The following is a 12,822-nucleotide window of genomic DNA, read 5'->3' as shown; positions in this document are numbered from 1 at the left end:
GTCTGCTTTTTTTAGACCTTTGATTTTGGAAATTTTTAATCAATTTGAAAGAGCACACTCCTGCAGTAGCTTTGGCTTCCATGTTTCTTGAAGGAATATTCTATTTCTTAATGTAGTATGTAGGACATAGCATAAACTAAATAAATATATTAACTGAGCAACTTCCCAAATGAAATAAATCCCAGTAACTGCTTGAATATGCTGAAGATATAAAGCTTCAGGCTTCAAACCCCTATGCCAGTGACTGTTTTCCAGGAAGGTAAAGCCTTTTTCCAAGTTGTTTCCCAATGGCATCATTTACCCAGGAAGCAGGAAATGTAAATACTAAGATCTCATTGACCAGCTGGGTCTGATCTCTCAGGACCCAAATAAAAGGTCAAAATCTGAGTCTCCTCACATTTCCTTCTGCTGGAGTTAGGTCACTATGAACAGGGAAGGCAGATTCAGAAGGCTAAAAGAAAAAAAGAAAGAAAGCCTCTCACTATACAGGGTGCTGAAGTTGAGTAGCTATTCCATCTCAATGACACTGCTTTAATTACTTCCAAGGTGTTTTATGCCTTTTATGGCTCTTCAGTGTTGGATCCTAACATCGGTTTTTTCTGGGAAAATTCAGATAATTTCAACAATTACCTCTTTGATTACTGGCCTATAGAAAATGAACCAAAGCCATCCAAGTGACTCACAGAATTCCTTCCATTAACTACACAGAGCAAGACACTGGGGTCATCACTTCTCAGTTTTAGAGCAAAGAAAAACCTCTTGCACATAGCAATCATGTTTTTGGGAACTTGTACATTCCTTTGGTTACTTTCACTATGTAGTATTAAACCAGTTTCAACTTCATTAACTTCAAATTTGAATAATCTCACATACACCTCCATGGATGTAGCCTTTTGTGCTTCTTTGTACTCTGCCTTGATGCCCATTTGCTCTCTACTTACCACGTGTGAGTCCAGCCTTTGCTTCATGCTGCTGAGGAAGGCAGAGACAATGCACTCTGCAGGCTTTAGCCACCTGATTGAGTCTGTGCTAGAATTTCAGAAAGGATGATAGAAAGCAGAAAGATTTTGAGGAGTCTTGAACCCTACGGACCACTCCAAGTTAGGAGCTGCTGGCACACTGTGATACTGGTGCCAGTGGCTTTTCACCACCTCAGGGAGTGAAACATTTCCCTCTTTGAGTGTCCAAGGTCAGGAATACTTCTATTCTTCCACAGCACACTCTTTTCATGATAAATACTTGTTTTCTGTCTGGGTCAGGTTTCAATCCCCTTATTTCCCTTTCTTCTGTCTTGTACGGGTGAAAGTAAAGGACACTGGAGCAGCATTTATCTGGAGTAACAGAGCTGGTACCCTCAAAAACAAAGCTGGCGTTTGATTACACTGGGTGTGACAAGGGAAACAGCTGCACAATGAAACAATGTGTCTCTTCTGACCTTATACTAAAAATCACATTCTAACATCATCTTTTGCCTAAGACACCCTCAAAAGATACTATTACTGGAGAATTATACACATACCATATTCCCTCTTCATACTTTTCCCTGATCTTGCTAGGAAGAATTTCCCAGAAATTTTTCAATCATGAGCTATTGCAAATGCTCTTTAGATCACCACAGTCAACAGTTACAGAAATTATGAGACTCAGAGTACTTGAACACTGGCAGAGTTCCCCTCTGCAGAATGACCAGTGGCAGCTATAATCTCTTCTAGCCAAAGGGGATGCTCCCAAGGAGGAGTCTTTTGCAGGCTTAGTATGCTGCAATGCCAGGATCAATACTGGCACTTGCATCAGTCACACTTAATGTCCAGGGGAAACTGGACTCAAAGGTCTTAACCAGGATCATGAAATTCTGATGGGGATGGACCCCAATGTCCCAAACGCAGCAGCTCTGCATGAGAAAAACTCCACCCAAGACATAAATATCATTCAGGGCAGTACAGAATGTGGCTTTTGCCTTCCACAACCCTAAGAGCTACTCATCTCTCCTGTCACAAAATTAATCTAGACTTCTAGACTAGTCTTCTCAACATCCTCTCAGACAACAGAGGAAGATTTTTCCACAGTCAAAATCATTTAGTGCCAGACAGACGTCTAACAGGCAGGATGCATCAGGCGTGTTGTTTCCACAAAATGCGGTGACCAGACAGCTCGAGGTGACCCACCCAACACTTTGACTGACAAAGTTAGGTGACTGCCATTTCCTCACAGGGAAAGCTAGGAATGTTGCAAAGCATGTAACTAATACTCCACTTTCCATTATGGCAGAAGAAAAAATAGGGTAATTTGAGTATTAAGAAGCCAGACTCAGTAATTGTTTCAAACCTTATTTATTTACCTTGCCGTTCATAACTAGGAATCAACACTGGGAGTCACAGGAAAAAAAACCTCAAAAAAAACTCAAAAAAAAAAAAAAAAACCAACAAAAAACCCCAAAAAAACCCCAAGAAAAACCCCAAAACCCCCCAAACCTAAACAACAAAAAAAAAAAGTGGTTTAGACTTGAAAGAGGTGGAGCTATGCAGTACAGATGGAGGCACTAAAAAAATCTGAGAAGCAGTGTTTCTCTAAACATTTCTCTGCTGTTTATAGTGTTGAATGGGTAATTCCATGTATCTGAAGGATGAAATTTAGGACACACAGAGGACATGTAGTCTTATGACATACTTCCTGAAGCACCAGGGTGAAAAATAATACAATTTCCTTTTGAGATTTTTCCTTATCCAAATATATTGGGCTTTCAGATAAGATTGACTCCTTAAAGAAGACAGTAAATGAGAGGATATCAAAGTAGGAAAAAAAAATCTTTAAATAAAAATTTAGTTAATTCTTACTTTACAGAATATTTAAAAGCACCATAGCATTTTACTGTCTGTTCTAAAAATGACCAAGAAGAGACTGGAATGACTTTAGCAGGTAACATAGAGAAAACTTTGTGAAGAAATGGATGCAAGCTAAGTAAAAGCAAAGTAATACTTTGTACATCACAACTATAATCAGAATCTGGCATTGGTTTATTCAAATTTTGCTTTCTTGGAAGCAAAGCTTACATGTTTGTAAACATCAAATTAAACATTGCTTAATTTTACAATTTCCTAAACAAATACTTTTTTACCCTGAAGGGTATATGCAGACCCATCTATTTGTGTCACAGTTCTCCTGTTGATCTGTGCTTCAATATTTTTAAAACAATTGGTTCCTGTACACTTTTTAATGGATCTTAAAAATTTCTTCCAATATTGTGCAAGTCATAGGCAAGGCCATTTTAAAGTGTGCACTTCCTTACATACTTTTTTAATCAGTCCTTAACTAATGCAACTGTGAAAAACTATACATTTTCAGGAAAATGTTTATATTTTGGTCCTGTACTTAAAGACCTTCTATAATCAAGTTGTTTACATGAATTTGAACCACAAGCATGTACACAACAAAACCACTATACCAATGTTTCTTGGTCTATGCATAAAAAGTATGTCTTCTACTTACACTAAAACATACAAAAAATAAACTACAAAAATTGTTTACACTTGATTTCAGCAAAAAAAGCTTTCTTCAAGAAAAATGATTCTTCTTTTTTTCAGCCATCAAAAAAGGAATGCAAGTAAACAATAAATACATGTGCTTTCTCCATATAGACATATTTACACTTGAGTCTTTGGCTTATGTTTAAGTTTCTTTATAAAGATCTTTATGTGATCCAGCCATCATTGCACATTAAAACAAAATAAGCCAGTTTTTCTTTTACTATATATAATATATATATGCAACACTTGAAACGTATAAAGAATGAACCTTACTATCAATCTGCACTGTTATTGTACTTTAACAATGTATCAAAAAGAAAAAATTAATACCATATAGGAAATATTGATACATGCAACAGATGGTCGCTCTACTGTATCTGAGAGACGGCTGCATATACACACACAAGAAGGTCCTAATCTGAGCAAATCTCTTCTGACTCTGCTTTTCATTAAATAGTATTTATGTGGCACTAAATGTTGATACTGTATACAAGCATAGAAACAGATTGAGTTCTTTTATTAAGATACACAACTTCATAAGAAAAATACTTTGCATTTAAAATTTAAAATCCCTCCCACCCCCCTCTTCCCCCAAAATCTTTCTTCACAGGATCAAGAACTGTTGTCAAAACAGCTTATTGAGATTCATATATTTGGTGAACTTCGTCACATCCTTTCCGACTAAGAGGATTCCAGGTACTCCAGTGCAACATCATAGCAGAAACGATATTGCTCCTTTAAGGGGGAACAGAAACAGAAGTTACATTAAAATCTAAAACCTTAGCAGCAATATCTATAATCAAGAACATTCTTTGCTAACTAGTAAACCCGACAGGCTTGGATTTTCTATTTTTCCCTCCTATTACACAAGTATATTACCAGCTCTGATTTAAAAACTCACCCTAACCAATGAAGGGGAAAAGGCCCCTGACCATGGAAAGTAATGATGTGCTTCTCTGATTTTTTCAGCCTCTGAACTGGTTTATCAAACATGAAAAGCTCTCCTTTCAGTCAGAGCACTCTTGCAGTGAAAGCACCTTGACTCTGATACACCACTTCTATTTGAGTTAGCTGATATTGAGCAGTCACTGGTGCAGGACCCCAGGCAGCTCCGTGTCCAGAGCCCATTGGTACAGTCCCGTTGATGTTGCATCCAAAAGATCAGATGAACATTTAAAAAAGAATTCCAAAATCTCATTGTGGTTATTATTTCTCCTCAACAGTGCTGCTGTTGAGAGGTGATACTGGGAGACAGAGAGGAGGAAGGAGAGAGGGGAGGGGAAGAGAAAGAAGAAATAAAACCAAGGAAATTAATTTGATGTCTATGATCCTTAGGACTTGAAAAATGAAATCTGCCCTTGTGATTTATTTTTGTTTGCATGGGAAGACAGTGTGATGCATTAACAGGAAGTTGTGGAGATATCTTAAAGGTTTTATTGCGCTGCTCGTTGTTATCTGATACTGTTGCTGAATGTAGGGCACATGACACTGCTATATAGTGGTTTTCTTCGTTTGTTTTCTGACTAACAACTCAACAGCTTCTGCTGTTCAAGAGTTCTGAATAAAAACCCATACAGCACAAATACGTTACTAAAAAAATACAGCAACTTCAGTGTAAAGCTGCAGTGGAATTCAGGACTATTTTGAAATGTAATATAAGTTTGCAGAGCATTTATCAAAAACAAACACAATTTACCTCGGCCTCCCTTTACAGAGACACAAAAAATTTTCCATGTGATCTGACCTGTTTTCTTGACAGCAGTGAACTGAAACCCAGGCAGCAATTCCATATACTGTGTCTCAGATGTCTATGGCACAGGAGAATGCAAAGCATGTGCAGCAAAAGCAGCAATACCTAGCCCGGTGTCCTTGCTGCCACAGGATGTTCTATTTGTTAACATATTAACCATCTTCTTAATTTATGTGCTGGCAAGGGATGGAAGTGATGCACTATGATTAAGAGAATCATGCTACAGAAGCTATTTGATATTAAGCAAACACTGACACCTGAAAAAGGGGAATATGGGAAGAGGCAGATACAGCCATTTTGCACAATATGCAAGTTCACAGGGTCAGAAGCAATTTCTACTATGCGTTAACTAAAACATGTTTTTAATTTCAATTGGCATTCCTGATTTTTATGCTGTAGGCAGCCATCTGGCTGAAAAGTGACACTGGCAGCTGGCAGTGTGAGACTCAAATGGCCGGAACTCCCAAACACTACATAACCTCCTTTCATTCACCTACAAAACAGAAAAATATCCATGTGGAAGAATTTTTTAAGGACCATCCAATGTTCAGTTTTTGTTGGAGAGGCAAACATTCAAATGGATAGGCATTCATACTGCGTGCATAAAGATTAACCACAAGGTTCAAGATTACTTTGAGTTCTGGCAACGTATATATGGATATTTAGTCTTGCAGTTTTGCTAATTCAGGCTCATATTGTTTGTATTAGTTTATTGGTTATATTGTTTTTTATTTAACTGTTGGATTCAATGATCTTAAGGGTCTCTTCCAACCTAAATGATTTTATATATTCATTTGCAACATACTAGATCTAAATGTTTGATTTCAAAGTTCTGAGGTATCATTTTGACTACTACATATCTGAATAACAAAGACTGTCAGTATTCAATACAACAGTTTTTACTAAGGAGCAAAACATTCACAGCTCCAGCTAGGAATCTGTACTTCACAGCTTAATCCTACCAAGGAGAAATGTCTTGCGCTGTAAAATTTCAAGGCAGCTTGTGTGAATGCAGCCTGCTGCAACTTCCTTTCAAACAGACCGGGTTATTTTGGGAGATTAAAGTGCATTCTGTTAACTCAGAATGCACTTTCTGTGGAAAGCATGCAACCACGACAAGAAAGGTAGTGCAAAATGCTAAGCCTGTCCTCTTATGATGCTGACTTGCATTTACACACAATAGCTGTCCTTTCTTCTTGTGGCCCACGGTAGGTTTACACTGGTTTTGTGGGCACAGGACTGAAAACACAGCTCATGCACAGAGGCAGCCTCTGGCTCCCTGGCTGTTTGCAGGAGCCCTGTGGGGCTGGTGCTTACCGGAGTTTCTACCATGTTGGGCTTGCTGTTCCTCAAGGTCTTCACGGCGTGGAAAACGTCCACCACATTCTGCCTTTTCACCATCTCAACCACGATGCCGATGGCACAGAACATCCCGCTCCGGCCACCGCCATTTCTGCACACAAGGAAAAGAGAGAGTTAAGTGCTACTGTGGCCTAAGACAGCATCCAAAACATTCATTTCAGTTCTTCCAAAACAGCATCCATTTCAGTTCTTTCCCTCTGTAAGCGTAAGTGATTCCTGAGTCCCAGAGGGAGACCAGACTCTAGCAATCTCTTTGCAGTTCCAGTGGGTTTGGTCTAAGACATTTACTTTTTCTGACCTTCCTCTCAATTACAGATTTTGAATTCTGCCCCTACAGCCCATCATGCTGCCCAACTATGCTTTAGGTCTAAATCACATATGCATTAGAAATAATTTTAAAAAAACCCTAAACCTGAGTTCAAGGGCAAGTAGGAGATTAGAAATAATAAAAACAAGTTCAATGGCAAGTACATTTTCCACTTCTGGAAAGACACTCACTTAACTTATGAAATGAGGATTATTCAACCAGATATGCTAAGGCATCCCTGATTTAATAACTTGTTGACCTTTGGTGACACTTCTGAACTATTTTAATCTAATTTCAAAGAAATTAAGGTAGGTATTTCTTCTTATTAATTTTGAAGTGATGTAGGTAGAAACGGGTCACTAGTTAATTCTGAACATTTAAACAGAGGTCTTTTCTTCAGAGTAAGGAGACAGATTACTCTCTGCTTAGGGAGAAGAAGATACCATCTTTTCAAAACTCCCAAACTAGCTCCCATTTAAGTATCAGGTAAGCAGCCAGCAGCCATTTACCAACAATAGTTTTAGTATGGTGTGCTGTAACAGAGCTTTTTTTCAGATTTCATATATCCATAGTTTTCAGTTTAAATCCCTCAAAATACTGTAGGTTTTTCTTTTGAGAAAAAATGTAGCACACTCTGTGCAAAACAGACACAAAATCCCCCATTTGGCACCGATAAAAGACTTCCTTACTGAAACCAGGCAGAAGAAACAGATCTGTGCATGTCTTGCACCTGAAAATCAGGCTGTTATGCACTGGTGACACTATACACAGTATCACTGTAGTATTGCACTCAAAATACTCGTTCCTCTGACACAGAAAAACCCAAAAGTTGAACAACAGCCTAGAGTGATAGGCAATGGTACTTATTTTTTTTTTTTTTTGAAAAGTAACAGGTGCAGGTGCAAAAGAAGGTATCCATAAGAACACTGCTTAAATTAAAACCAAGAATAAATTTATAAGAATTTCTTTGAAGAGCAGCAGTTGACTTTCTCCAAGTTACTCACAGGCAATGGATGATGGTCCGGCCCTCCCCTTCTTCACATTCCTCTTGCCATTTTTCAACCTGGAGAATTAACTTCAAGAAGGATCTCTTGGAAGCTGGTACATCTCTATGAGACGCCCATCCCAAATACTGGAATTGCTGCACCATCAGATAGCCCTCTTGTGGCTGAGGAAAATCAGAGATTTAGGTCAAAATGGCACCTTTACATCTTGGTTTAGGAAACCAAATTATAAAACTAACATGAAACCTAGGTGTTTATATTATGGAGATTCTAAGGTGTGTACATTGCATGGTACGGCCTCCTGGAATTTCTACCACCTGAGCTCAAGGAAAATGTCAGAAAAGGTAAAAAAGGAAACAATATTGAAGACCACATCACAGTTTATCAATCACAAATGTAACCTGTCCTGAATTCTAAATCAACAAATACTCTAGATTCCATAGATTCTATATGCCAAGGTTGCTCACCACCACTAATCAATTTAAAACATCACTATTAAATTCTTAGACTCACAGAAATAGAGCGAGATAACATTTGGCCCCTATTCATGAACTGACGCCATTATAAATGAACAAGTAATACTGTTGCACAAACATGACTCTTGTCCTTGAAGTCTTCCCTTTGTGCCAGACTATAATAATCATGACAGCCTTGCTGCCAGTCTCTGAGCCTTCCACGTGCTAGATGTGACACGGGGAGAGCTTTGAATAGAATTTGACTGTCACAAGAAAGGCCCCAATAACAGGAAGAATACTCTATCTACTTTCTTGAAGCTGAAGATGACAAGTAGGAATGTGGATTTTAGAAAAGTAACAACAGAGCAGAGAGATTTTTAAATGCAAGGCTTATGAGCAAAAGGACATAGGAGACAAAGAGAAGAGTAGAAAATCAAAGCATCATAAAAAAAGAAGAAATGGAAAAAAATAAAATAAGAAAAAAAAAGAGGAAGTCTCAAAGTACAAGAAAAAAGCGCTATGGCGCAATATTTGCCAGTGTGCCCACACCTTTGTTTCCTGTAGTTTCCAAAAACAGTTGAAAATGTGTTTTGTAATTCTGAATATAAGCAAAAAAATAAAAAAATTGAATAAAATACTAGCCACATGAAAATTGATCTTTGCGCTCTGATAAATGAAAATGTGACCAAAATAAAAGAAAACAAAAATAAAACAACATACATGAAAGATCTTTGTGTACACAGTAATTAATTTTCCCCACAGTTATCTATCAAGATTAATGAGAGTTAAACATATACTCAAGATACACTAGAAATTGTGATAAGTTCACTATTGGATGGATGATAAAAAGCAGTCATGGTAGGTAAAATAGGGATTGCTGGTTAATTGTACATAGACTGGCGGCACAAGTGTCTGTAACTCTTTGTGGTGGGAAATAAGCAATTCATTGAGGTGAGCTAAAGAGGAAACACTGTATGGCAAGCAGGGTTTAAGAAGATGCTGCAAGATTGTGGAACACTATGGGACAGTAAAAAGATGGTCTAAGTTATGAAAGAGCTGACAAGAATGCAAGAGTGGTGCTGCTACTGGAGTTGAGAAAAAGATGATAACTGTAGGTTGAGGCACAGTGGTGGCAGAACCCACTAGAGGCAGAGGAATTTTCAGAGTTTTATCACACTCTGCTTTGCAGGGTGCCACAGTCTGCCTTTCCTGTTGTGGTTTTCACAACTTAGGCTGAGAAGGTGCTGGTTGTAAAATCAGCCTCAGTGTTTCTGTTCATGATTCACCACAGAAAACATCTTACCAAAGCTATGAACTAAATACTGGTCAGTATACATTCATTACAAGGATATTTCTTTTACTGTACACCAAACAAACAGAATACAGAATACTTCTCACACATCAGGGATGAATGCCTCAGAACAACATCCATTCATCTTAAAGCCCTCTCCGCTTATTGTAGAAAAGTACTGTAGAAAAGTACTGCAGCTGTAGAAAAGTACTAGAAATCAGTGTTAGATACTGATGCTTGACTGACTTTTTTCTGGATAATATCTTATGAACATTAGCACTTTACTATTATTCAAAATTTAAAAGCACAAGAGCCAAGAGAGCATGAAAAACGACATATTTTTCTGTCACATATTGTCAGAATAATCCTTACTCTTGTTAGATTGCATATCCTGAAAATTCTGTTTATGACGTCGCAGTCCATTGAACACGACATGCATTCCACTTGGATGGGGCCGTACCGCAGAATCCCTTCCTCAGGCCAGTATTGTGGGCAACCCTGTGCCAGAGCAAAACAGCCATAGTTAAATGGTAAACTACAACTTGAGCATTGCCTTATTCCACTGCAGACATCTCATCTAACCTTTACTGAGCAGCTAGTGTTGATTAGTTGCTGTAGAGCGGAGAATAATTGTAAAGTCATGCACTGCTTTACATTTTCATTATGTAGTAAATCCAGAATGATTAAAGTATGCTATGGTACATGGAAAATTCAAGCTCCAAACTAACCTGTGCTAAGTCAACTTCATTTAACATCACAAGAGAAGTACAGCCATAGTCGTACACTAATCTCCAGAAATCTTTCACAGTGTTTGGTAAAGGATGTTGTGTGACGATAAAAGCTGCCGGCTGCCTGTAGCTCTGTAGAGGCAAACAATTTTGTTAGTACCGGTATGGGATGTACTTAAATTCTACTGAAACAGAACAAAACCTAAAAATGGAACAAAGGTGTGACATCAGTTACTTCATATATCACTGAGGATGTAAAAGTTAAAAACACATTATCATCTCCAAAGAACAAAGAGGTTACTCTGCTCAGGTCTGCCTTCTTCTTGGTTACAGAACAAGCCCTGTTTTTACACTCAGATGTGCTCCAGACACACTCCAAGGTGTTCTTCATGGCTCTGTTGAGCTGAGGCTCAGGCAACTCTTCTTTAGGCACTGTGTCCAGGAGCCAAGCAGACAACCTTCACCCAATGATGCTGAGACCTCAGAAGATCACCCTCTCCACAGTAGGTTTTATGTGAACTCTGTGACTGAACTGGGGACTAAACTCAATCCCAAAGTCCATTTCACAGTGCACAGCCACAGGGACACCCACAGAACTGACTTTTGGGATCACTGGGACCCATTTCCAGCAGAAAGCATAAGTTCAACAGCAAAATCCTATTTCCTGCCATGACCACAGGTTCAATTTTCTGTATGCTATGTTATACACAACTGCAAATATTACAGTCGTGTAAAATACACAAATACAAAAGTCTTGCATGTAACTGAGATGCAACTAACAGTGGAGGGGCTACTTTCCTGCTGTGGATGTATTATGAGCAGCAAGCAGAAGAGGAGAGATCAGAACTCTTTCGCAGGCAATGTGTAACCATTTATAGAAAAGTAAATTAGCCCAGGAGAAAGACCTGGTAGGGCAGATAAACCACTTTTGCTGTGGAAGCTTGCTTATTTGAAGATTGATTTAAAGGATCGTTACGTGCAATGTATCGACATACCTTCCAATAATTTGTTGTTAATGTCTTTAGCATCAGTACTTGCTTTACAAGAGATTAAGGAGGTGGCTGATTTTATTAATATAGATTTTTTTACCTTTTCTAATGCAGGAAGGATGTTGGGATACTAGCAGTTCATGTCCTACTTCCTAGAACTGCCCAGGGACAACACAGAGACAACCAATTTTTATTCTTCCCTTGTACTTTTAAGAAATAAAACAAGTCCTAGCTGACGTTTTCCTAACCCTCTTTCCCATAATTTATCATGTTTCTCAAGAGAAAATAAGGGCCAAGTTCCTCTTTCAGTTTTGTTATTGAAAGTCCCTTTTTGTTGTCCAGGAGTAGTTCCTCTTCTCTGAATAAATCAGTCTTAAAAGAAATCACCAGAAGAGAAAAGGCAAAAAAAAAAACCAACAAAACCAAACCTTGTGTTACTCAAAATTTTAACCTTTTACTTATAACCTTGTTATATGCCTTCATTGTAATATAATACCTTTTTTCCCTGCTGTTGTCTTTCCTCTTATTAGTACCATTTCTGCCTTTTCTAACTTGCCTCTGATTGCCAATCCATTAATATATTGCTTGGTTCATGTTCTACCTGCTGTTTTCACACTCAAGGGTCCTCCTGCCCTCCACAGACTGTGTTGCCTTTCTTTCACCCCAAACCACACTCCTCAATGCAGCTCTGTTGGTTGGTTCATAGTACATCAATTTTATCCAGGTGCTTAATGCCATTTTAACTGCAATTCTAAACAATTTTTGCTGCCAGAATTCTGTTCATTGCTCTAATTCATCTGTTCAGTCCCCAGTGATACATTGGTCTTACACACACTTCTCCTCAAATTTTTTGACACAATAAGCTGGTTGTGAGATTAGGGGCTGCATTTTGCTATCAGTTTGTTTCCTGCCCTAGCTCAGGCAGAACTCAAGGATGACTATACCAATCAGTGTTGATGATTTCTGCTGCTATTTGCCATTTTATTTCAGTATCTCTCCTTGGCACGGCAGTCTTTGATAGCATTTCATTTTTGAAGAAGGGGAGATGGTCCTGGAAATCAGGCCACTTATTTAAGCATTTACAGTAAAAAGTGGCTTTAGGGGCCTAACTTTGGAAAAGTTAACGGGAGGCACAGGAAGGTGTCTGGCAGCACATGAACTGCTTTATTGATCAGATCTTTATTGATAAGCAGGTTCAACTCCATTTTTCCCATTATTTTACCTTTTCCCCTGACAGTACTTCTGTTACTCAGACTTCAACTTTAAAGAGCAGCAACTCAAAATATAAACAACAAACTCCTCAATCATACACTCTATAGCCAAACATGTCAAGAAAACCATTTTTTCTTCCTTTGTTGCTCCTGCCTCAGTATAAAAAGACTTTTTTATGAAATAGTGATAGTAACCTCACG

At 38.3% G+C, this 12,822-nt stretch overlaps 1 protein-coding gene across 4 annotated transcripts in view; it reads right to left on the bottom strand.

The window, feature by feature from the left end:
• Positions 1-2,407: 2,407 nt before the first annotated feature.
• The window catches only part of PTPRK (protein tyrosine phosphatase receptor type K), a 304,874-nt gene continuing 294,459 nt past the window's right edge, over positions 2,408-12,822 (bottom strand). For 2 of the 4 annotated variants that reach the window (XM_030944648.1, XM_030944649.1), the window contains exons 26-30: positions 10,422-10,553; positions 10,066-10,191; positions 7,948-8,111; positions 6,592-6,727; positions 2,410-4,259 (exon numbers count right to left, since the gene is read on the bottom strand). In XM_030944648.1, coding sequence (XP_030800508.1) covers positions 4,206-4,259; positions 6,592-6,727; positions 7,948-8,111; positions 10,066-10,191; positions 10,422-10,553 — 612 coding nt within the window. In that variant the 3' untranslated portion in view covers positions 2,410-4,205. Of the gene's footprint in view, positions 4,260-6,591; positions 6,728-7,947; positions 8,112-10,065; positions 10,192-10,421; positions 10,554-12,822 lie in introns of all 4 variants that reach the window. The other 2 variants (XM_030944646.1, XM_030944647.1) reach the window with 2 other exon arrangements.

This window comes from Camarhynchus parvulus, chromosome 3 (genome assembly GCF_901933205.1).
Source record: "Camarhynchus parvulus chromosome 3, STF_HiC, whole genome shotgun sequence".
Classification (NCBI taxonomy): Eukaryota; Metazoa; Chordata; class Aves; order Passeriformes; family Thraupidae; genus Camarhynchus; species Camarhynchus parvulus.
The sequence above is the reverse complement of the archived record's forward strand: the minus strand, read 5'-3'. Positions and strand labels throughout refer to the sequence as shown.